Raw genomic sequence first — 25,862 nt, 5'->3', positions numbered from 1 at the left:
TTTCCTAATGCTTAGCCATCTTCAAGGACCACAATAGGATCGTTTCAATTAGTGGAAAAGCATGAGACCACTGTGGATCTATCATTTGCTCATTATCACACTGGAGTGTAGACGAGTTGCCAAGTGTCTGCATTCTGCCAATGAGCCAATTCATTGTGCTTCAACACATGGTGTGCACCTCCCAGAACACCGCACACGTATTCAAATATGTGCAGTCACTCACTATCATTTTGCAAGTAACCACAGGTAAAGAATTGGAGATGATTGAGGAAGTTAAAGGCTTGTAGTATTGCAGGATGTAATATGTGTTTTCTTTTATTTGGTCTCAAGATATGAATGATACCGAAATGTCAGATTTAATTGCTGAAAATGTACTCAGAATTAGTAAGGCACGGGAGATGGCCATTTCATGTTCATAGAGATACACAGCATGGAAAGACCAAACTGTCCAACTCATCCATGCGGACTAGATATCCTAAATAAATCTAGTCCCATTTGCCAGCATCTGGCCCATATCCCTCCAAACACTTCCTGTTCATATACCCATCCAGATGACTTTTAAATGTTGCAATTGCACCAGCCTCCACCACGGCCACTGGCAGCTCATTCCATATATGCACTACCTTCTGCGTGAAAAAATTGCCCCTTAGGTCTCATTTAAATCTTTCCCCTCTCACCTTAAACCCTCTAGTTTTGGACTCCCCCCACACCAGGGAAACGACCTTATCTATTTACCCTATCCATGTCCCTCACGATTTTATAAACCTTGATAAGGTCACTCCTCAGTCTCTGATACTGCAGGGAAAATAGCCCCAGCTTAAAAAGCCTCTCCCTACAGCTCCAATTATCCATGCCTGGCAATTTCCTGCAAACCTTCTCTGAACCCTTTCAAGTTTCACAGCATCCTTCCAATAGCAGGGAAACCAGAATTGCAGAAATACTGGCCTAATCAATGTCCTGTACAGTCACAACATGACAGACGTTTCTGTGGCCAGCAGAGAAAAAGCAGAATGGTGCATTGTTTCCCTGGTGTCAGGATCAAGGATGTCTCAGAGAGGGTGCAGAACGTTCTCACAGGGAAGAAGGGCTGGCAAGAAGCCATTGTCCAATAAAGGTAAGAATACCAAATGCTGCCTTCACTATCCTATTTGTCCCATTAAATCTATGTTCTCTGTAGATTAATCTAATCAGTCCCATTTTCTCATTCTGTTCCCTTGTCCTTGCAATTTATAATTATTTTGCGTAAGTGGCCATTCTATTTCTTTCTTAAATCATCGATTGTTTCCACAATCACCCCTTCATGTGCATCAAGTTCCAGATCATTGTCACGCATTGTATAAAAAAAGTTCTTCCTCCAAATTCCCTTTGCATACCTTGCCCAGAGACTTATCCAGATTCCACTGTCTTTGTTAAATCAGCAAATGAGAACAGACTTTCATTGTTTACTGTCACCTGTCACAATTTTGCATAACGCAGTCAAATCTTCCCTCAATGAGAACAACCCCAGCTCTTTCAAGCTAATTTTATTATTAAAGCCTCTCATCCCTGAATTATTCTAGTAATTCTCTGCGGTTTCTCAAGGACCCTTGCATCTTTTCTCAACAGTAGTGATCTGAACCGGTACCAATACTTCAGTGTGGCCTAACTGGGGCTTCATAAATGTTCAGCAAATCTTTCCTGCTTTTATACTCAACATTGTGGGCGGCACGGTGGCACAGTGGTTAGCACTGCTGCCTCACAGCGCCTGAAGACCCGGGTTCAATTCCCGACTCAGGCGACTGACTGTGTGGAGTTTGCACGTTCTCCCCGTGTCTGCGTGGGTTTCCTCCGGGTGCTCCGGTTTCCTCCCACAGTCCAAAGATGTGCGGGTCAGGTGAATTGGCCATGCTAAATTGCCCGTAGTGTTAGGTAAGGGGTAATGTAGGGGTATGGGTGGGTTTCGCTTCGGCGGGTCGGTGTGGACTTGTTGGGCCGAAGGGCCTGTTTCCACACTGTAAGTCTAATCTAATCTCTAATTATTACCCCAAGGTCCCATACATTTTGCTAATTACCTCATACTACATCCCACTATTTGAAAAGACTCCTGGTACCAGGATCAAGGATGTCTCAGAGAGGGTGTGAATCTCCAGGTCCCTCCTTAGACGTGTCATTACATCTATATTGCCTGTCGCCAATTTCTCTGCCAAAATGCATCACCTCTCAGTTCTTTGCATGAAATTCTATCTATCATTTTTATGTCTACTCTGCTAGCAAATCAAATGTCCTATTGTAATCAAATAGAGTCACAGATGTACAACATGGAAACAGACCCTTTGGTCCAACCAGATATTCCAGCCCAATCTAGTCCCACCTGCCAGTACCAGGCCTATATCCCTCCAAACCCTTCCTATTCATATACCCATCCAAATGCCTTTTAAATGTTGCAATTGTACCAGCCTCCACTTCTTCCTCTGGCAGCTCATTCCATACACGTACCACCCTCTGCGTGAAAAAGTTGCCCCTTAGGTGTCTTTTATACTTTTCCCCTTTCATCCTAAACCTACGCCCTCTAGTTCTGGACTCCACCACCCAAGGAAAAGACTTTGTCTACTTACCCTATCCATGCCCCTCATAATTTCAAACAAGTATGCTGTTTTGGAAAATGTAAGGGGAACGTAGCACGAACTGCCAAGTTTCTGGTATTGAGACTGGCTCTAATGCAATGAGGGGTACGCCAGGTTCGAAGAGTACAATTGTGTTCGGGGACTCTCTAGTCCGAGGTACAGACTGACGTTTCTGTGGCCAGCAGCGAAAAATCAGAATGGTGTGTTGCTTCCCTGATACCAGGATCAAGGATGTCTCAGAGAGGGTGCAGAATGTTCTCATGGGGGAGAGGGGCCAGCAAGAGGTCATTGTACACATTGGAACCAATGACATAGGAAGGGAAAACGTTGAGATTCAGAAGGGAGATTACAGAGAGTTAGGCAGGAATTTAAAAAGGAGGTCCTCGATAGTGGTAATATCTGGATTACTCCTGGTGCCATAAGCTAGTGAAGGCAGGAATAGGAGGATAGAGCAGATGAATGCATGGCTGAGGAGCTGGTATATGGAAGAAGGATTCAAATGGTATCAACCTCATTGTCAACAACTTCTCCAAAGTTAGTATCACACACAGCAGTCAGTCACCCTCTTGAGAACAAATGACTGTCTTGCTAGGAAATTTCTGAAGACAGTTTAAGAATCAATCACATTTCTGTGGGTTTGGACTTATACACAGATACGACTAACAAAGAACATCAGATTTCCTTCCCTAAAAGGAGACTATGATCCAGATGGGTTTTTATTTAAACTCGGACACTATGAGTGATAGTAAATTTTGCTGCAGATTTACGAATTAACTTTAATTCCAAAGGAGCAGAGGTATGTTTATAACTCCTGTCAAGACCTCCAAATCATTGTTCCAATAACATCAACAACATGCTTTCATCATAATGGCATGAGTCATCAGGAGATATTAAAATTGTGAAACACGCAGTAACAGGAGGGTATTGACAAGTCTGTATAAGTTTACTGCTATAAAACGTTTCCATAAAAGTAGCTATGAAACAACAACTGATATTTCATCTTCACATTATGACAAAGAGAACACGTTCATCAGAGAGAAGCACTGAATTAGTGCTTCCATCTAGAACAGTTTTTTTTAAGTCACATTCCTGTGCCTAAGAAATATTCAAAGCCTACGAAAGTCTGATAGTGACTGACAGAGTGAGTGGATTGTCACCAACAGGCCAATGTGAGTTAGTTTCAGTAAATTACTCATTCCTTGTTGTGCTTGACATTGATAGATAGAACTTTGCTATTTTAGGGTTGCAGTCTTTCAGCAGTTTAAGATTTTCACAGGTTAATAATTCAAGCATCAACTCCTTTGATCTTTTGAGCACAGTGTCAAATCTTTTAGTATTTTAAAGGTCAGTGTTTTCCGATTGCTAGCCTGAATGTTTTTACATTTGATCTGCACAGTTCCCATTTTCCGGATAATCATGTGCGTACTAAGTGTTGCCAGCTCAAAAATCCCAAGCTTCGAGTTTCAGAACTTGAGGAACAGCTGGAATCACTTCAGTGTCCTCTAACGTGACCATTCCAGGATTTAGTCAATCCCAGAACTACAGAAGGTGCAAAAGGCAAGGGAACATGGCCGTCAGATAGGGTAGGAGAAAGGAAAACAGAAAATGCTGTAAATACTTATCAAGTCCTTTGACAGGCCATCATCAACCTGAAATGTTATTCCCTTCCTCCTGATGCTGCCTGATCTGATTATTTCCAGCAGTTTTGGGACTTTTTGGTAGGATTGACAATATTTCATGCATGTATACATTAGGAGAGTGTTGCAACAATGTCCACAAATGTTTTGCAATTTCATTGCAAGAAAAAATGCAAACATTTGCCAAGATCCTGCATGCAAAGAACATGTTAATCTGTTTCATGACGGTGAAGTGGAAATGACTTGCAAAATTGCAACCTAAAAATAAATGGGTGTGGTAATTTAATTACTTCGGGGAAAATGCTGAACAACTGATCAGTCATTTGACTGCACTGATTTCAGTAATAATCCCATATAGGGGAAACACCAAGAAGAAAATGGGCCTTCATTTTATAATTTGTAACTTCTTTATTTCCCTAAACAAAGTCTGTGATGTAACCATTATCATCGTTCCTGCTGTGAAGAATATAAGAGGGTGCTGACTGGTTAACAAGGCAATGTCACGGAAAACCCATTTTTTTTTGTGCAGTCATAGAGATGTACAGCACGGAAACAGACCCTTCGGTCCAACCCATCCATGCCGACCAGATATCCCAACCCAATCTAGTCCCACCTGCCAGCACCCGGCCCATGTCCCTCCAAGCCCTTCCAACTCGAAGATCCCAAGCTTCAAGTTTCAGAACATGAGGAACAGCTGGAATCACTTCGGTGTCCTCTAACGTGACCATTCCATATACCCATCCAGACGCCTTTTAAATGTTGCAATTTCTATGAAGTCCCTTTGAAAGTGAAGAGGAAGAATCTGAAGTTAAATGTCAGGCTATTCGGGGTAATATCAGGAAGCACTTGTCCACACAAAACAAGTAATGGGAATTTTGAATCTCTTCTCGTCCATTCCCAAATGGGTATTCAGAGCGGGAATCAATTCGAAAAGTTTAGAACTGAGATTTCTGTTGGGCAAAAGTATTAAGAGGCGAAAGTAAGGACTGCAAACGCTGGAGATCAGAGTGAAAATTAGAGTGGTGCTGGAAAAGCACAGCAGGCCTTGGATGCTGCCTGACCTGCTGTGCTTTTCCAGCACTACCCTAATCTTGAAAAGTATTACGAGATTCAGAGCTAGGAGGCATCAGCCATGATTTTGGTGAGTAATGGAAAGAGACGAGGATCTCCTGCTTGGGTATTACAGTTAACATGAGAGCTAGCAGTTTTCGCCACGCATAAAACGAAATTTTGAAACATGCTCCATCCATCAAAAAGCTAGTTGGGAGATTTGACATTTGACTTTGTGATACAGCTTTATTGGGGAGCAGAATTAAGCGTTAAAAGGAACCCAAGGAAGTAAATGAAGATCAAGGTAAGATCAATCATAACATAACTGAACAGTGAAACAGGTTTGAGGGAATGAATATTCTCTTTCTACTCCACATTCTTAGAATTCTACAAATGATCTTACGCTGCCTCTTACAGGCCTTTAGCAAGGACTCTCTACTGTTGCCTCAAGAAATTAACTAAATGTCAACCTGTTCCAGATGGTAAATACAGATAATGTGGATCCCTGCAGCATGAGGACAATACTTGAATTACTAAGTCACATTCCTGGAAGAACCATACAAACTGCTTATTGTCTAAGCACTCTTAATAAAATAGTATAAGTATTGTTCCACAATCTCAAATTAATATCTGGATGAATAACTTTGAAACAAAAAGAATAGACTTTAGTCAGAGTTTGGTAGAGGGAGGGATGGAGAAATAAAAAAAATTACAAATTATTTGCAGCAGCCAATTTAAATATACAACTTTTCAACCACATGCCTAAAAACTTATTGCAGATGTGACACACTAGAAAAGTCTTTGGGTTTCCCGTTGGCATGGTTAGTGAAAAGGATTATTTGATTCAGATGAAAAGTCAGAGGGGAAATGGAATAAACCAAAGCTGGGGACAAAATGGCAACAATAATGTGGAAGTGATGGGAGGTGATCACAGGAGAAGTAATCCAGAACCAAGGCTAATTTTCTGGTAACATAGATTCATAGCCCACCATGGGATTAAACTCAAACTGACACACGTAACAAATTACAAATAGTGTCCGGTAGCTGAATAAAATTCCAATGTTCATATCTTCCTGCTGTATTGCAGTTTAAACAACCAGTTAGTACCATAGAATCCGTACACTGTGGAAGCAGACCATTTGGCCCATCAAGTCTACTCCAAACGTCCGAACAGCATCCGACCCAGACCAACTCCCTTTTCCTAATCCTGTAACCCTCCATTTTCCATTGCTTATCCATCAAGCTGCACATCCCTGGAGGCTATGGGCTATTTAGCATGGCCAATCCACCCTGACCTGTACATCTTTGGACAGAGAGAAAACCAGAGCACCTGGGGGGGGAAGTCACGCAGACACGAGGAGAATGTGCAAACTCCACACAGTCACCCAAGGCTGGAACTGAACCTGGGTCCCTGGCTCTGTGAGACAGCTGTGCTAACCACTGAGCCACCATGCCGCCCAAATACAAATAATACAAAGTTGATACAATATCCTACTTATTACTTGAAGGTGACGCTATTCAAAATTCATGCACTTACACCTCAAAACAAATTCCTCTCAAATGAAAGAAAATTAAAACGTTAAAAATTGCAGTCTAATTTGTTTCATCTTTGCTTTATTATATTGCAATATATTATATTCAGCTACTTGGTGAAATGTGCTGTAAACCCATATTAAAAAAAGTTCTTTATATTTGGAAATATGAAATAAATGAATTACCTCATTTCCAATTGCTCTCACTTTATCTAATGCATCCAGAAAATACTTCTCCGCCGCCTTCCAGCTGAAACAAAATGAATTGAACTAATTTTAGCAAAAATAAAACGGAACACCTTAAAAGACACCCATGTATTCTGACTTCCTGACATGACACATCCTTTTATCTGATGTTAAATATATTAAAGTCCTTATTCCTACAAATGTTTTCTCTTTTCTTCAGTTGGCTTGTTAATTCCCATAACCCCACTTTTCCCATTGTGATTTCCTATGGATACATGTAGAATTTGTTAAAACCCTGTCAATGCATCATGTTGCAATTGCTACAATCTGGCTATTTGGATGGCTTTGTGCCAATATACAGAGGAACCTTGATTATCTGAATATCGGATTATCTGAATATCGGATTATCTGAATATCGGATTATCTGAATATCGGATTATCTGAATATCGGATTATCCAAAGGAGATCTCAAGATCCCGATAGAATCATTACAATCAAAGAGCTCTTTTAGTCCTGATCGCGTCTTTTGATTAGAGTTACAAATGATTAAAAACAAACTCGACTCACTGAAATGCTGCTGAGAACAGTCCTGGACTTCTCCATCTCCAAATGACTGACCTCCAGCCCTCCCTCTCTCTCCCCAGATTTTCCCTGGAGTTCTACACAGGGGTGAACCCTAAACCCTCCCTTCCTCAGATATTCTCTCCAACATTGTCGGCTATTTGGAGACTGCGCTTTTCCAGCAACATATTTCCAGCTACTTGGAGACTTACCCCACAAAGGCAGCAGCAGTCTCACTGTTGGTGTCCATTCCGGCTGCCGGGGGTCAGGGGGACACGGGGACACCTCAAATCACTCCATGTGGTATCCACTCTGGGGATAAAGATTTTCTCCCTGAATTTCCTATTGGATTTACTAGTGACTATCCGATTTGGTAGATACCAGTTTTGGATTTCCTGTGAGATTTAGGGTAGGTGATGACCCAATGGCATTATCGCAAGACTATTAATCCAGAAACCCAGCTAACGTTCTGGGAACCCGGGTTCGAATCCAACTAAAGCAGATGGTGGAATTTGAATTCAATAAAAAAAATCTGATATGAAGAAATTACTAATGACCATGAAATCATTGTCAAAATAAAAACCCATTTGGCTCACGATTTTCCTTCAGAGAAGTAAATCTGCCACCCACACCTGGTCTGGCCTACTCTCAGTTGCTCTCTAAAATTGCCAAGAAAGCCATTCATTTTTACCAACTGCTACAAAGTGTCAAATAAATGAAACCAGTCGGATCACCTGGTATGAACATAGGCACCGGAAAAGACAATGGCAAAAACAGCCCTGCCAACCTTGCAGGTCCTCCTTATTAACATCTGGGGGCTTGAGCCAAAACTAGGAGAGCTATCTCAGACTAGTCAAGCAACAGCCTGACACAGTCATACTCACAGAATCATACCTTACAGACAATATCTGAGACACCACCATCACCATCCCTGGATTTGAGGTATCCCACTGGCAGGACATATCTGTTATCCAGTCATGAGGGAATTGCCTTGGGAGTCCTCAACATTGACTCCAGATCCCATGAAGTCTCATTACTTCAGGTTAAACATGGACAAGGAAACCTCCTGCTAATTACCACGTACCTTCCTCCCTCAGCTGATGACTCAGTACTCCTCCATGTTGAACAACACTTAGAGGAAGCACCGAGGATGGCAAGGGCACTAAGTGTACTCTGGGTGGGGCATTTCAATGTCCACCATCAAGAGTGGCTCGGCAGCAGTATTACAGATCGAGCTGGCCGGGTCCTAAACAACATAGCTGCTAGACTGGGTCTGCAGCAGGTGGTGAGGGAACCAAGAGGGAAAAACAGACTTAACCTCATCCTTACCAATCTACCAGTATTGTGGAAGAATCACTCAATGCTCCATAAAAAAAGTTACCAGGAGATGCAGAAAATCCTTCACAAAATTAAGGTTTAATCTTGCAAAATCAAAGCTGAAGATGCCATCAAAACGTCTTCCTGACTCCCCACAATCTCCTTCATCTCCTGCAATTTATACAGTTATTCTTCCTGTGCTTATCTAATGGCATTAGCCTACCCAATCACGCTGGCTTGCTTTGCCTTTTTAAACTAATCATTGTCTGCCACACTAGTTCTCTCCATCACAGTTAACCTATCACATTACAACACCATCATCTTCAGCATTAGCTCATCTCCCAGTGATTTAGCTAACCTATCACAATGCACTACCATTATCTGTTACTGGAGCCCTGGAACATGATCCTGGGCATGCATTGCAACCACATAACTGCCAGAATAACTTCCATACCAGCTGCAGATGCAACTGTCCATGACAGTATCGGTAAGAGCAACCACCACACAGCTCTCGTGGAGATCAAGTGCCCCTTTCACATTGAGAATAACCTCCATTGCGCTGTATGGCCCTATCACTGTGCTAAAAGGGACAGCCTTCGAACAGATCTAGCAACTCAAGACTGAGCATTTGTAAGGTGCTGTAGGACATCAATAGCACATTTGTACTCCAGCACAATCTGTAACATCATGGCCCAGCATAACCTCCACTCAACCATTATAATCAAGCCAGGGGTTCAACCCTGGTTCAATGGGCAGTGCAGGAGGGCTTACAAGGAGCAGCACCAGGCATAACCAAAGATGAGATATCAACCTTGTAAAACCACCAAACAGGACTACTTGCATGCCAAACAGCATTAGAAGCAACAGAGCTAAGCAATCCCACAACCAATGGATCAGATATAAGCTCTGCAGTCCTGCCACATCCAGTTGTGAATGGTAGTGGACAATAAAATGACTCACTGGAGGAGGCGGCTCCACAAATATCCCAACCTCAATGATAGAAGAGCATAGCACATCAGTGCAAAAGTTAAAGCTGAAATCTTTCGTAGCAATCTTCAGCTAGAAGTGCCAAATAGATGTTCCATCTTGGCCTGCTCCAGTGGTCCCCAGTATTATGGATACACTATTCAGCCAATTCAATTCACTCCATGTTGATATCAAGACACAGTTGAAGACACACATTACTGCAGAGGCTATGGGCCCTGACATTAGTACTGAAGACTTGTGCTCCAGAACTTGCCACTCCCCTAGCCAAGCTGTTCCAGTACAGTTATGACTCTGGTGCCTACCCGACAGTATGGAAAACGACCCAGGTAAGTCTGTACATAAAAGCAGGACAAATTTAACCTGGCCAATTATCGTCCTGTTAGTCAACACACGATCATCAGTGCTATCAAGCATCACCTGCTCTACGCCGCCCAGTTTGGGTTCTGCTAGGGCCACTCAACTCCTGACCACATTACAGCCTTGGTCCAAACAGTCAAAAGAGCTGATCTCCAGAGGTAAGGTGAGACTGACAGCTCTTGACATCAAGTGCCCGAGCAAAACCGGAATCAATGGGTATCAGGGGGCAAACTCTCTGGTGGTTGGAGTCATGCCTGAGACATAGAAAGATGGTCATGGCTGTTGGAAATCAGTCATGTCAGCTTCAGGACATCTCTGCAGGAGTTCCTCAAGATAGTGTCCTTGGCTCAACTACCTTTAGCTGTTTCATCAAAGACCTTCTCTCCATAAGGTCAGAAGTGGGGATATTCACCAAAGATTGCACAACGTTCAGCACTGTGACTCGTCAGGTACTGAAGCAGTCCATGTCCAAATGCAATAAGATCAGGACAGTATCCAGGCGTGGGCTGGCAAGTGGCAAGTAACATTCATGCCAAAAAATACCAGGCTATGACCATCACCAATAACAGGCAATCTAACCACCATGCCTTAATTCCCATAATATCAACATGCTGGGGGTTACTATTGATCAGAAATTCGCCTGGACTCACTACATAAACCCAGTAGCTACAAGAGCAAGTCAGAAGCTAGGAATACGCAGCAAGTAACTCACCTCCTGACTCCTCAAAGCCTGTCCACCATCTACAAGGCACAAGTCAGGAGTACACTCCCCACTTGCCTGGATGATGAAATCGCAACAATACTCAAGAAGCTTAACACCATCCAGGGCAAAACAGCCACTTGATTGGCAGTACATCCACAAGCATCCACTCCGTCCACCACTGATGCTCAGTAGCAGCACTGTGTACTATCGACAAGATGCACTGCAGAAATTCACCAAAGGTCCTCAGACAACACCTTCTAAACCATGACGACTTCCATCTTAGAAGGACAAGGGCAGCAGATATATGGAAACACTGCCACCTTCAAGTTCCCCTCCAAGGTACTCACCATCTGACTTGGAAACATATCACCGTTCCTTCACTGTTGCTGGGTTAAATTCCTGGAACTCCCTTCCTAATAGTATTGTGGGTCAACACACAGCAGGTGGACTGCAGCAGGTCAAGAAGGCAGCTCACTGCCATATCAAAGGCAACTAGAGGCAGGCAATAAATGCTGGTCAGCCAGAGACCCCCCACATCCCACAAATGAATTTTAAAAACATTAAGATTGCATTTCTGGTCTAGACTTCAACAGCACTTAATCCCTCTTCACTGGATAAATACTTCAGTTTTTGACTCTGGGTAAGACATTGTAAGTGCTTGGCTTGTATGTTAGGTTTTCAGTTCTAGTAACAATGCACCTACCTTACAGGACACACATAATTATCCTGCACTTTGTTCCTTTGTATCTTTGAACTGCATGCTACCAGAATCCATTTTATGCCATCGCTTCTTGAAAGAACTATCCATGTACGGGTAGTCCCATTCCCTGCTCATTCTACACAACACTGCAAAGTTTCTCAAAGTATTATCAGCTTGTCTTTTAAAAGTTTTTTGTTTTAATTCTTTCAGGGGAAACGAACATTACCGGCCAGGGCATCATTTGTTGATCCTCCTTAATTGCTCTTGAGAATGGCGTGGTGGACCAAATTGTTGGATTTCAGATTACTAAATCTGATTCCAATGTCATTTCATGCAGCTTATTCCAGATCATCATGGCTGTGCAAAAGAAATTCTCATCACCCCATATTCCTTTTGCTAACAATAAGTAACATTGTATGTGAATTATAAATAACACTAGCTTGATGACCTTGTGTGACTTCAAGATGTGGTTTGTCTTCCCATGAGCAAATGTTTCACAATTTTTGGTGACATGTTGAAATTAGAGAATAAAGTAAACGATCACTAATCTGACAAAAAATAGACAAAAAGTTGTTGAATTTCAAGTAGCACGGTGCAAGAGACAGAGAAAACAACCAGTGTAACTTAGAATACCAAAAGAAGTGTAAAAAAGAGAAAGATTTGAATACCCAGGCACAATTTGGAATCATCTGACTCATGGCGTACATGCAGTTATCTGGAACCAATTCTTGTAATTCCATTTCACTGGCAAAGTTTTTATTTTCTAGTATGTTTCAGGAATAGTGGGTAATGCAACATTTCTAATATCTACACATTCTCTCTACTTAAGCATTCTGAATTTCAGCAAGAATTCAACTAGTGACATCGAGCAGCCACGTAAATTTCTAAGCTGATCACGTGCATGCAAATTAAGACATTCTGAAATACTTACTCTGCGTTTTGAAAAGCCACAACTCCCATCTCATGAAGAACAAAAGGGTCCTCGGGTGCAGTGCTCAAGGCCTGACTGAAAAACCTTTCTGCCAGTTTAGAATTATTGGTTAGTCCATATTCAAGGCCAATATACAACATTGGTAAGTGACACCTGCAAGCAACAGAATGCACAATTTCTAACTGCAGTTCTTTCTGAGGAGGCATATATAAAATCACATCCAGTAAATAGAACAGCATTATAGATCATGCACAGAAATGCTTGCAAATCAAGACTTGCTTTATTCACATAAAAACTAAATGATGGTCACATGGGCTTTAGAATTTAGTAATTTTTTTTAAATGTATGAGACAAATGATACTTCAAGTCTCCTGATATAACTCCAATATGCAAAACTGAAAGAGAGCTGAGATTGAGTTTGGAGTGCAGAAAGAGAATCAATGCATTTGCAGGGAGGAAAACTAATGCTGTGGGGGAGGTGTTAAACTACATTAACCAAGGGAGGGGCAGCAGAAAGAAAGGGAACAAATAGGACAAAACACCAGTTAAGTTGCAGGGAGAAAGCAAAGTCAGCTCGGTGCTGAAATGCAAACATGTTAAAGAAAGGATTGCTGTATTAAAATAAACTTGCGACAACTACAAGATCTTCCTTATGAACATACAAATTATCAGAAGTTGGCCATTCAGCCCCATGAACCCGCTCCATTATTCAAAATGATCAGAGCTGATGTGTATTTTAATTCCACATTCAAGTCTACCCCCTATAAACTTACAATCTTATCAGCAAAGGAATCAATCTATCTCTGCCTTAAAAACATGCAATGATACCGTCTCCGCCAATTTCTGAGACAGAATTCCAGTGTTCTAAAGTTGCACTCTCAGCAAAAACAAACTGCTAAAAGAGCAATCCCAAATTATTAAATATCTTGCCCTATTGTTTTAAACCTAACTACAAGAGGAAATACCCATTCCACATCCACCTTGTCAAGACATTCAAGGTCTGATACACTTCACTCAAGTCAAGTTTGAACTCCAGAAATGAGCCCAGTTTATCCAATCTTTCTTCATAAGACAACCCGCTCATTCAAATTATCAAGCTAATCAATCGAGTAAGATTACTCCAAACTATCGCCAGTAGGTTTACACCCTTCCTGAAATAAAGAAAGGAAGAGATCAATACTGCACAGTATTTGAGCTTATGGTCTCACCAATGTCCTGTTTAACTGAAGCAGAACATCCTTAGATTTATAGAAATTGCTGGAAGCTAGAAACTCAGTGGAGAGAAAACAGACTCAATGTTTCGAGTCTAGTGACTCTCTTCAGAACGGATCCAAAGGAGGGTCGCTGGACTCAAAATGTTAATGTTGTTTCCTCTCCACAGATGCTGAGGTTCTTCAACAATTTCTGCTTTCATTTCAGATTTTGAGCATCCGCAGTTCATTGTTTTGTCCTGACTTTTATGTTCAATTCATCTCATAATAAAGGGTTGCATATGGTCTCCAGCATTTTTTGTTTTTAGTACAGATTCTAGTATCTGCACCCAGCCTTAACTACACCTGCATACTCATGTGACTTTGTGACCGAAGGACACAAACAGATCCATCTGCAAACTGGAATTCTGCAGTCGTTCTTTGTTTGAATAAGCCTGGCTTTAACAGGAGCAGGAATGGGAACTGAACATTCCTGGTCAAAGAGAGCATGTATTCAGGTCATACAGAGAAGTGAAACAAAATGATGCAAATGGACAGAGTTGGAATGTGCGTGGCAGCATTGATCAAGGATCACTTTGCAACTAAGCAGAGAGACTCAAAGATTGAATTCTATTTGGAGTTAAAGAACAGATTATTTACTCCTGACCCCAACATACAGAGAGCAAGAAGATGAGCAAACTTTGAGAAACTGAAGAGAAATGTTAAAATTAAGTGAATGGCAAAAGAAGGTGACTACAATTACTCTAAGAACAGAGTAAAGGACAAGTAGGCTGACATTAAAATATGCAGAAAGAGATCCACAATGAATATGTTTTCAGTCCAGAAGGGAAGAAATCGGTGCTGGATCTGACATGGGTGAATAATATATATTACAAATGGGAAAGCTGCTTGCTGACAAAGATCAGAACACAACAGCATTTCAATTGTTATGAATACTGGACTAGGAAAAGCTAACAGTGAAAATACGCAATGGTAATATGCCTCAACTTCAGTAGTGGTGCATGAATGCAAATTGATAAATTGAATACTAACGTATGAATTACTGGCTTTGAAAATAGAAACATGGAATATAAAAATGGAAAATATGCAAAATCTTATAAACTGTTGCCAATATGGGGCCTCTCACTTAGGGAATGATGTCAAAGTCTTGGATTTTCCGGAGAGGTTTACTCAAAAAATACCATGGATGAGTGGCCTCAGTTACATGAAGAGATTGCAAAAGCTGGAATTATTTTCTTGACACCGGAGAAGGTTAATAGAGGGTTCAATAAAGGTGTTAACAAAAAAAAAACGACTGAGTAAAGTAGAAGAAACTGCTTCCATTCTGAAGTGAATCACTCTCCAGAGTGACAGATCACAAATCACCAGCAAGAACTAGAGAAAAAATGGAGGATAAATGTCTGCATACTACAATGAGGGGGTGGTGGAATCAGATCAGATGGTGGAATAGGTACGTTTAGGAAGAGGTGCACTTCAACAGAAATAAATTGCAAGATCACAGGGAAAATCTGGAATTTGGGATGAAATTGGACAGTTCTAAATTAGCAGATTTATCTCCTTCTGTTCCGTTAATTTAATCATTTAATTTTCAATGTTCTACTTCTGAACAAAATGCCCTGAGTACCACAGGGACAACACACCATTTCAGGAGGTGATGGGTATTACTGTGAGGATCTGATATATTTCAAAACATGAAAAGTGAATAGACCTGGTCATAGTTAGAGCCTCTTCACAGCCTGAGAATGTTGCTAAGCGCTCTGATCATTTTGAAATGTGCTATAGTTGCTGAGCTGAAAGGTAAAGACTCCCATTCTTTTCTCAATGGCATTACAAGACTTTTACGTTAAAACAGGCAGAGAAGCCTCTTTTAGTCCGAAACGAAAGACAGCGCCTCTTCTCCCTCAATGTGGCAAAGGGTCAGCCTAGATTACACACACAAACCCTAGAGAGGCTTGCGAGCATACATTCAGATTTAAAGGTGTGCGTGTGAGCAACTGAACTGAGCTGACCAAGACTTGAAGACTGGCGAATGTTGGAGAGAAAACAGAAATGTTATAAAAAAGGTATGTTAGCATGAGTTTTGGAGATCATATCAGCAGACCATATCCACAATCAAGACTTCAAATCATGCACTTCATAGCAAAAAATGAAGAATGCTGTTTGGCTGAAATCTAGAAGCTTGATGGGGATCACTAGGAGGTGAAGAGTAAATTAACCGACTGAAGTTTCATGATTGCAGTGGTGAGCCAACACTTACCCTTTCATTAACTGTGCTGCTGTGAAATAGGCAGCCATGGCCTGGTCATGTTCTCCTTCTACTGCAAAGGAATGGCCATAGGCAATCCATGCTGGCCCATAGGTTCGCTCAAGGGTGGTGGCTTTACTGAAAGGTTAGAACAACTCCGATTAGAGAAACAAGCCAAGAGTCTTAGCAAATCAATAGGAATTACTGTAAAAGTTATGAGTGACTCAAGGGATTAACAATTTCACTGAAAAGGGAGCAGTTAGAACAATGACAATAAAGCTTAAATCAAATCTTTTTTCTAATTTAAAAGGGTTGAGGAATGTGATCAGAAAGCCAGCACAGAACTAGCTCTTCACACAATTGAAACAGTCAATAACTTCCAATCACTGCATGTCCTATGTTCGATACAAGAGGAAGCCATATAGCCTTTCAGGTGTGTCCATTCACTCAGATTATAACTAGTAGGTACCTCAGTTTCATCTGCCTACCTTTAGTCCATATCCTTTGATACCTTTGCCCATTAAAAATGTCAATCTCTGCTATGTCCTAACTGTGTACCTTTACTCTGTCAAGCCTGATCCCAGACCCTGGTTCTGGTTCTGTAATTTGTAACAATCTCAAACATACTACTTTAGTGCAAATTACATTGCCCTGCAAGTATGCTGAGCACACAGAGACAATGCACCCAACCAACACTACACCAACTATTTTTCAATTTAGGACGATGTTTAAACTAGAAAAATCTCAACATTTCGAAAAGACAGTTTTGACAATAATCTAAAAACCCTGAAGTGACTACAGAGTTTTTAATTTATTGTACTTTTTGTAATTTATTGACATGCAAGAACATGTCAGCTAGTCTACCCCACCTTTAAGAAGACAATTATGTTCAAACTCCTCAGATGCTCTAAATAACCTCAGGAAACAAAATTGATCATAGAAACCCATAAACAAGTAAACTTTAACAAAATCATTTTGCTGGAGAAAAATATTTCCAACACTGATCTTGAATGGTACGTTGTTGAGTGTGTGGTGTTGGAAAAGCACAGCAAGTCAGGCAGCATCCAAGGAGCAGGAGATTTCCTGATGAAGGACTTATGCCAAAAGCGTAGACTCTCCTACTCGTCAGATGCTGCCTGACCTGCTATGCTTTTCCAGCACCACAATCCTGACTCTGATCTCCAGTACTTGCAGTCCTCACTTTTCCCTTCAATGACATGTTATGTCCTAGATGCACATTCTGCCTTATTAGACCAAAACCATGCTTTTGAAAGATCTTCAAGGCAAAAATGAAACTTCGGGGGCCTCGGGATTCTTCTCAAAGTCTATCACTACTTGCTGTTCTCTCTGTGATTTAGAGTATGAAGCACAGAAATAATAATGAGGAACCAGGAAATGGCAGAAGAGTTGAAAAAATCTTTAGATTCTAGAAAGGTCCCAGAGATTGGAGAAATGCCAGTGTAACACCCTTATTCTAAACAGAAGGGAGACAAAAAGACAGGTAACCACATGTCAGTTATCTTAACATCTATAATTGGGAAAACATTAGAATCTATAAACAAAATGCCACGGCTGAGCATTTAGAAACACATAATATAAAACAAGCCAATTTAGCATGCTTTCATGAAGGGGAAATCATCCCTGATGAATGTGTTAGAATTACCTGAGGAAGTAAAAATCAGGATAAAGGGGAACCAGTAGATGTAATATATTTGAATTTTCAAAAGGTGTTCAATGAGGGACCACACTTAAGGCTACTTAAGATAAGAGCACACCGTGTTGGGGGTAGTATACTGGTAATGATAGAAGATTGGATAACTGTTCAAAGACAGAGTTAGGACAAAAGGGCATTTTCAGGATGACAATGAAAACTCATGGAGTGCCCGAGGGATCAGTCTGGGGTCACAATTATCGAGAATATATATTAAAGACTTTGGTGACAGAGGTGAACCTACTATCACCAAATTTGCTGATAACATAAATGTTAGTAATAAAAATGACGCAGTCTACAAAGGGCTTTAGATAGGTTGAGTGAGTGGAGTGTGATGCTGGAAAAGCACAGCAGGTCAGGCAGCATCTGAGGAGCAGAAGAAACAACGTTTCAGGCAATATCCTGCTCCTCGAATACTGCATGACCTGCTGTGCTTTTCCAGCACCACGCTCCACTCATTCAACCTATCTAAATCCCTTTGTAGACTGCGTCATTTTTATTACTAACATTTATGTTACCAGCAAACTTGGTGATAGTAGGTTCACCTCTTTTTGTTGAGAAGTCTTTTTGTTTACATGTAAACAGATGAGACTTCAGGCTAAAGTGGTCATGTTTTAGAAGTGACCTGTATAATGAAAGGGGAGCGCTCAGCTCTCTACCTGAGTTGTTCAGGGGTCTCTCTCTCTGCCCTTGTAATTTCAACCTGTAAGCATCTGTTCCTTTTTTGTTTACTGTTTTAAGGGGGTTTGCTTACTGGGACTGTTGCGTCTATTCGGAACAACATAATTATGTCTAGTTTGGATAGACTGAGTTCTGCAGATGTTCTTTATTCTGTTTTCTTTGTGTTTCATTGTATAATTTTGTGAATAAATTTCTGTCTGTTTTAAAACCTAGTTGTCAACCTCGCTAACTTACTCCAGGTAACTTTCACTGTACACTTACTGAAACAAATCACAAAGATATGGTCTGGGTTGTCTGCTTAAGAATGTTTTGAGTGGTCTGGCCTAGTCCATAACAGACTGAGGGCTCTTTGCGGAATTTTAAACAGTGAGTGGTAGGTGCTAGTGTCTTTATTTCGGGTGTTGGTTTGGTTGAGTAGACAAAGCTTGGGATAATAATGGCTCTTTCAGTCGCCAAATGTTTTTTGGATGTTGATGCTGTGACTTTGGAGGTTTGGCAAAGGGTGAATAAGACCAAGCTGCAGGAATTAGCAGAGAAGCTGGAATTGGAACTGCCTGCTTCTGTGAGGAAAGGGGAGATAATTACAGCAGTAGTGCAGCATTTAAACTTGCTGGAGAGACCATCAGAATCTATAGAGATGGCAAGAATTCAATTGCAAATGAAGCAGCTTGAGTTAGAGACAAGAGATAAGGAAAGGGCAGCAGAAATGAAACAGTTTCAGTTACAATTAAAAGCAGAAGAGTGGGGGAAAAAAAGCAGATGAACAGACAGAAAAAGAGAGCCACAGAAGAGAGGGGGGGAAAAAGAGCAGAGAAAGAAAAAGAGGGAACTTTTGAACTTCAAAAATTGACACGTAAAAAGGAAACTCAGTTTAAAAGGCTGGAGGTTAGGCTGAGTGAAGAGGAGCAAGTCCCTGCTAGTCAGAAGCCTAATGAGAAACTGTTTAAGTGTGTTCAAGCATTGCCCAAATTTGATGAGAAGGACGTGGAAGACCTTTTCATCTCATTTGAAAAGGCGGCTAAACAAATGCAGTGGCCAGTGACACTTGGGTGTGGATTTGTTGATCCAAACAAAACTTGTAGGTAAGGCTAGTGAGGTATTCACATCATTATCAGAGAAGGTTATCCGGGGAGATGCAAAAAGCTATTTTAGGTGCATACAAACTTGGACCAGAAGCCTAAAGACAATGTTTCAGACATCGAAGAAGGGACCCAGGTCAAACCTACACTGAATTTGGAAGGATCAAACAGAGTAATTTCGACATATGGATAAGAGCTTTAAAAGCTGAAAATGTGTTGCTGGTCAAAGCACAGCAGGTCAGGCAGCATCTCAGGAATAGAGAATTCGACGTTTCAAGCATAAGCCCTTCATCAGGAATCAGTTCCTGATGAAGGGCTTATGCTCGAAACGTCGAATTCTCTATTCCTGAGATGCTGCCTGACCTGCTGTGCTTTGACCAGCAACACATTTTCAGCTGTGATCTCCAGCATCTGCAGACCTCATTTTTTACTCTAAGAGCTTTAAAAATCAAGCAAACCTACGATGCCCTTAGAGAGGAACTTGTTTTGGAGGAACTCAAAAATTCACTGCCTGAAGTAATGTGAACTCATTAGATTAGATTAGATTACTTACAGTGTGGAAACAGGCCCTTCGGCCCAACAAGTCCACACCGACCCACCGAAGCGTGACCCACCCAGATCCATTCTCCTACCTTTACCCCTTCACCTAACACTATGGGCAATTTATCGTGGCCAATTCACTTAACCTGCACATTTTTGGACTGTGGGAGGAAACCGGAGCACCCGGAGGAAACCCACACAGACACGGGAGAATGTGCAAACTCCACACAGAGAGTCGCCTGAGGCGGGAACTGAACTACGGTCTCTGGTGCTGTGAGGCAGCAGTGCTAACCACTGTGCCACCGTGCCGCCCACTTCACGTGGAAGTGCAGAGAGTTTAAACAACAAGGTTAGCAGCTGAAGAGGTTGATGATTATGAGCTGGTTCATAAAACATGGTTTGGCTTCCAGAATCAATTTCAGTCCATGAGGGATAGAAACTGGGGCAAGGAGAAATCCTCACGTGGAAAGGGAAAGGTATATCTCAGTGAGGATCGTAAGGATAATTTATCAAAGGGTAAAAAAGAAACCCTTGAGGGAGACAAAGAAGGTGTTTTCATTGTAATAAAGTGGGCCACACTAAATCACAGTGTTGGTGGGCTAGGAGAAAGCCAGATGTAGGAAAATGGGACAAGCCTGGAAGTTTTGTTGGACTAGTAACAAAAAGCACAAGGGAAGTTAGACAACTGCCTCTGAGTGTACAAGATGATCATAGGTTGATTAAGGAGGAAGTGCCAGATCTGCTTAAAAAGTATACATGCAAGGGTAAAGTTTATTCACATAGGCCAGGAGTAGCAGGTAAAGAGGTTACAATATTAAGGGATAGGATCCTCTCAGTCTGTTATGCTGAAGGGTGAGGAGATATGTACTCATGAGGGATTATTGCCAGAAAAGGCACTGGTAACAGGAATTCACGGTGAGATAAATAGCGCTCCATTATGTAAAGTGAGGCTAGAGAGTCCAGAGAAGAGTGGAGAATTTGTGGTAGGAGTACTGGAGAATCTCTCAGCTCCAGGAATACAAACTGTCCTTGAAAATGATATAGCTGATTCACTGGCAGGCGTGCTGCCTACTTTAGTTGAGAAGCCAGTAGAGATGCAGGCAACTGAAGACATGAAGGATCCTTATTCAGGAATTTTCCCAGATTGTGTGGTCACAAGATCAGAGGTACAAGCTGAAGCAGGAAAGACCAGACGCACAGATAAGGAAGCTTTAACCGAGACTTTTTTTGATCAGAAAAGTGGCACAGAGAAGAAGCAAATACATAAACATTTAAGTATCTTTAGCTCTGCAACGCTTATCGAGTTACAGCAGAAAGATGAGGAGTTAAAACAGTTGGATCAAAAGGCATTTACAGAGGAGAGTGAATGCATCCCTATGTTATTAATTAACAAGTGATGCCTTAATGAGGAATGGAGACCATCACACGTTCAAGCAGATGAGAAATGGGCAGAGATTTATCAAATTGTTTTTGCCAGTAGAGTATAGAAAGGAGGTGGTGCATGAGCTACCACTTCGAGGTCATTTAGGCGTGAAGAAAAACTGAAAATGCGTTGCTGGAAAAGCGCAGCAGGTCAGGCAGCATCCAAGGAACAGGAAATTCGATGTTTCGGGCATAAGCCTTTCATCAGGCTTATGCCCGAACCGTCAATTTTCCTGTTCCTTGGATGCTGCCTAACCTGCTGGGCTTTTCCAGCAACACATTTTCAGCTCTGATACTCCAGTATCTGCAGACCTCACTTTCTCCTTGAAGAAAACACAGGCTAAAATACAAAGACATTTTTATTGGCCTGGACCACACAAGGACGTAGTTGAATTTTGCCAGACATGTCACACGTGTCAGCTAATTGGAAAACTACAGGCAGTAATAAAACCTGCACCTTTAATACATATTCCAGCAATTGAGGAACCATTCACTGGAGTCCTAATTAATTGCCTAAGTCCCCTAACTCAAAGAAAAAGTGGGAATAAGTATTTATTTATTTTTTTAAAAGATATTTTTATTAGTGGAATAAGTATTTATTAACAATAATGGATGCGTTGACTAGATTTCTAGAGGCAATCCCATTATGCAACATCACAGCTAAAAGGGTTGTAGAAGAATTACTTAAATGTTTTACTAGATACCAACTACCCACAGAGATAAAATCAGATCAAGGATAAAACTTCACATCCAAACTATTCGAGGTGGTTATGGATAACTTGGGAATAAAGCAATTCAAATCTACTGCGTACACTTGGAATCGCAGAGTGTGCTAGAGAGATGGCATCAAACACTAAAGACCATGTTGAGGCTTATGGTCAGGATTATCCAGATGATTGGGATAATGAAGTTCTGTTTGTACTTCTGGTGATCAGAGATGCACTGAATGAATCAACTAACTTCCATCCATTTGAATTAATTTTTGGGCATGAAGTAAGAAGACCATTAAAATTGATTAAGGAGAAATTAATAAGTCAAAATTCAGAGACCACCCATTTGGACTATGTGTCAAAGTTTAGAGAGCAATTAAGTAGAGCTAGATGGTTGGCTAGACATCATTTAAAAGTATCACAGCATACACTTCCTGTTCATTGTATAAGAAATCACAAATTCGCACTTATGCATTTGAGGATAAGGTATTGGTGTTACTTCCAGTGACAGGTGAGCCTTTAAAAGTAAGGTTTAGTGAACCTTATCAAATAGAGAGGAAATTCAGTGAGATGAACTACTTGATAAGAACTCCAGACAGGAAGAAATTTCACAGAGTGTGTCATGTGACTATGGTCAAAAGGTATTTTGATAGGGAAGGAAAGCAAGAGGAGAAGGTGTTACTGATTACAGCACAGAGGGAAGAGCAAAGTTCAGAGGATTCTGAATTGATCATTCCTCAAATCAAATTGGACAATGAGGAAGTTGTCAAAAATTGGGATAAATTATTGAGTTACTTTCCACAAGAAAATCAAACTGACCCAAAAGCATTATTACTATCACATGGGGAAATATCTGGAAATAAACTGGGAAATACTATCCTAATCATGCATGATGTCGAGATAGGAGATGCTGTTCCTATTAAGCAACATCCTTATAGGCATAATCCTCTAAAGTTGGCATAGGTTCAGAAGGAGATAGAGCGCATGCTCCAAGTTCGAAGTGAGTGACAGTGACTGAAGCTCACCCATAGATACGGTGCTAAAGCCAGGTGGTACCTTATGGTTGTGTGTGGACTATCGCAAAGTCAATGCCATTACAAAGACTGATGCGTATGCAGTTCCACAGTTGGAGGACTGTGTCAAAAAAAAATGGGACAAACAACTTACATTTCTAAGCTGGATTTGCTCAGAAGCTACTGGCACGCACCTCTGTCAGAGAGAGAAAACGTCATTTTGGCTTTCATAACGCCAAATGGACTATATCAATTCAAAATCATGCCATTTGGTATGAAAAATACTCTAGTCACTTTTCAGAGACTGACTAATAAGGTCATTGCCGGTTTACTCAACTTAATGGTGAATACTGATGACCTGGTAATTTTTAGTCATTCAAGGAAGGAACAGTTATAGCATTTATTGGACTTGTTCGATCGACTTCGGAAAGCAGGCTTGGTTGTAAGCTTAGCTAAAAGTGAATTTGCCAAAGCCCAAGTCACCCTCCTGGGCCATATTACTGGACATCAACAAGTGGCCCCATGAGATGCAAAAACGAAAAGTAATTGGGGAATTTTCCACACTGTCAACAAAAAAGCAGTACTATGGTTCCTGGGACCGAGTAGCTTTTACTGAAAGTTTGTGCCGAACTTGAGCAGCATGGCTGCTCCACGTATCAAATTGTTAAAAAAGGGCAAGAAGTTTCAGTGGACAGTGGACTGTCAAAAGGCATTTGACAGCCTAAACACTGTGTTAATGACGGCCCCAGAATTAGCCACTCTGGATTACACAAAGCCTTTCTAGGTAGCTATCAATGCCAGTGATGTGGGTGTCAGTGCGGTGCTCCTGCAGGAGGAAGAAGAGAGAATAAAAGATCCATCGGGTATTTTTCCAGGAAGTTGAACATTCATCAACAGAAATATTCAACGGTGGAGATAGAGACTTTAAGCTTGATGTTGGCATTATAACATTTCAGTGTTTATATTACCAGCAATGCATCTGAGACAATCGTATACACTGGTCATAACCCATTGACATTTGTGGAAATTTTTAAGGACAGAAATGTCAGACTGTTTAGATGGAGCTTGTTGTTGCAGCCGTTCAGTTTGACAGTTGGGCACTTGGCAGGTCGCAGAAACGTGATTGCTGAGATTCAAATGAGATACGGAGGTGTTCGGTGGTGGGTGTGCCGCAGCCTGAATTTGCATGCGGTTATGCATGTTTATATGTCTATAGTCAGTACAGACTATATATGTGTTAGACTAACTGGGGTTTTGAAAAGTTTTAAAAATGAAGCCATCTTTTGGTACTGATGGTTCCTTTTTTTAAGGGGGGTGGGGGGAAGGTGTCATAAAGTTGGTCCTTTGTTTTCTAAAAGCTGATCCTTTTCTCAAAGGTACTGTGTCCTTGCTTTTTCCTTCCAGAGGGTTTGTAAACATCTCCCAGTGCCAATTAGACTGGTCTGGTACAGGAATTAAAGGGTATCAAGAGGCCTTTTTGTTTATATGTAAACAGATGAGACTTCAGGCCAAAGTGGTCATGTTTTAGAAGTGACCTGTATAATGAAAAGGGGAGTGGGTCAGCTCTCTAGCTGAGCAGTTCAGTCTAGAACTAGTTAGGAATTCAACAGTGAGCTATGTGAAAACATGCTCTCTCTCTTTCTCACTTCAACCTGTAAGCATCTGTTCCAATTTTCTTTATTGTGTTTTAAGGGAATTTGCTTATCGGAACTGTTATGAATATTCAGAATAGCGAAATTAAGTCTAGTTTGGATAGACTGTGTTCTGTAGAAGTTCTTTATTCTGTTCTTTGTTTTCATTGTGTAATTTTGTGAATAAATTTCTGTCCGTTTTAAAACTTATGCGTCAACCTTGCTAACTTATTCCGGGAATTTTCACTGTAAACTTACCAAAACAAATAGCAACGTTATGGTCTGGGTTGCCTGCTTAAGAATGTTTTGAATGGTCTGGCCTAGTCCATATTATTTGTCTGAAGTATTTTCTGATTTCATGCAGATATTTTTTAACAACATTGAAAACAAGAATAAAAAGTAGGAGAAATAGATTTTTGCAAAGCACCAACATCACAGTAAGCTATCTAATCCTCCAGGTAACACACTGGTAATGTTCTCACCTGAGATAACGCCTAGCATGCTCATTCTTGTGACCAACCATAAGGTAATAACAGCCCACAGCAAACCAAGACACCTGAGAATAAATCACAACCATCAATGAGGTATCTTTATTTCAACAACTTATACACAAAGTACAGTACAATGGTGAGCATGTGGAAATTGCTATCACAGGGAGAGGTTGAAGCATACAGCACAGATATATTTAAAGGGAAGCAGGATAAACACATAATAGAGAAAGGAATGGATTATATTGACAAGGTGAGACGAAATAAAGTGGGAAGAGGTTTGTACAGAGTAAACATCAGCATGGCTCAGTTTTGCTGAAAGCTGTGTTACTTAGCTGTAAGTTCGAGGAGAAATGCATTTGTATAGTGCTGTTAAAACATAGCTGTGCTGATTCCGAGCACGTGGTGCTGGTCATTAATATCACACAGGTCACATGGATAGGAGCTGGCTCTACTGTCAGGATCTTGAGGAATATCAATGATGATTTCTCTTACTATGTAACTGAAAAAGCATGCTATGTGATTCCACTAAAGTTTGGATAAAAACAAAAAGAGCTCAAATGACCT

The 25,862-nt window shown here is 41.0% G+C and overlaps 1 protein-coding gene across 1 annotated transcript in view; it reads right to left on the bottom strand.

The window, feature by feature from the left end:
* The window catches only part of cdc16 (cell division cycle 16 homolog (S. cerevisiae)), a 72,508-nt gene that overhangs the window by 12,860 nt on the left and 33,786 nt on the right, over positions 1-25,862 (bottom strand). Inside the window, exons 11-14 of the mRNA XM_060826485.1 lie at positions 25,290-25,363; positions 16,033-16,158; positions 12,565-12,717; positions 7,009-7,072 (exon numbers count right to left, since the gene is read on the bottom strand). Coding sequence (XP_060682468.1) covers positions 7,009-7,072; positions 12,565-12,717; positions 16,033-16,158; positions 25,290-25,363 — 417 coding nt within the window. The remainder of the gene's footprint in view (positions 1-7,008; positions 7,073-12,564; positions 12,718-16,032; positions 16,159-25,289; positions 25,364-25,862) is intronic.

This window comes from Hemiscyllium ocellatum, chromosome 6 (genome assembly GCF_020745735.1).
Source record: "Hemiscyllium ocellatum isolate sHemOce1 chromosome 6, sHemOce1.pat.X.cur, whole genome shotgun sequence".
In the NCBI taxonomy this organism is placed as follows: Eukaryota; Metazoa; Chordata; class Chondrichthyes; order Orectolobiformes; family Hemiscylliidae; genus Hemiscyllium; species Hemiscyllium ocellatum.
The sequence above is the reverse complement of the archived record's forward strand: the minus strand, read 5'-3'. Positions and strand labels throughout refer to the sequence as shown.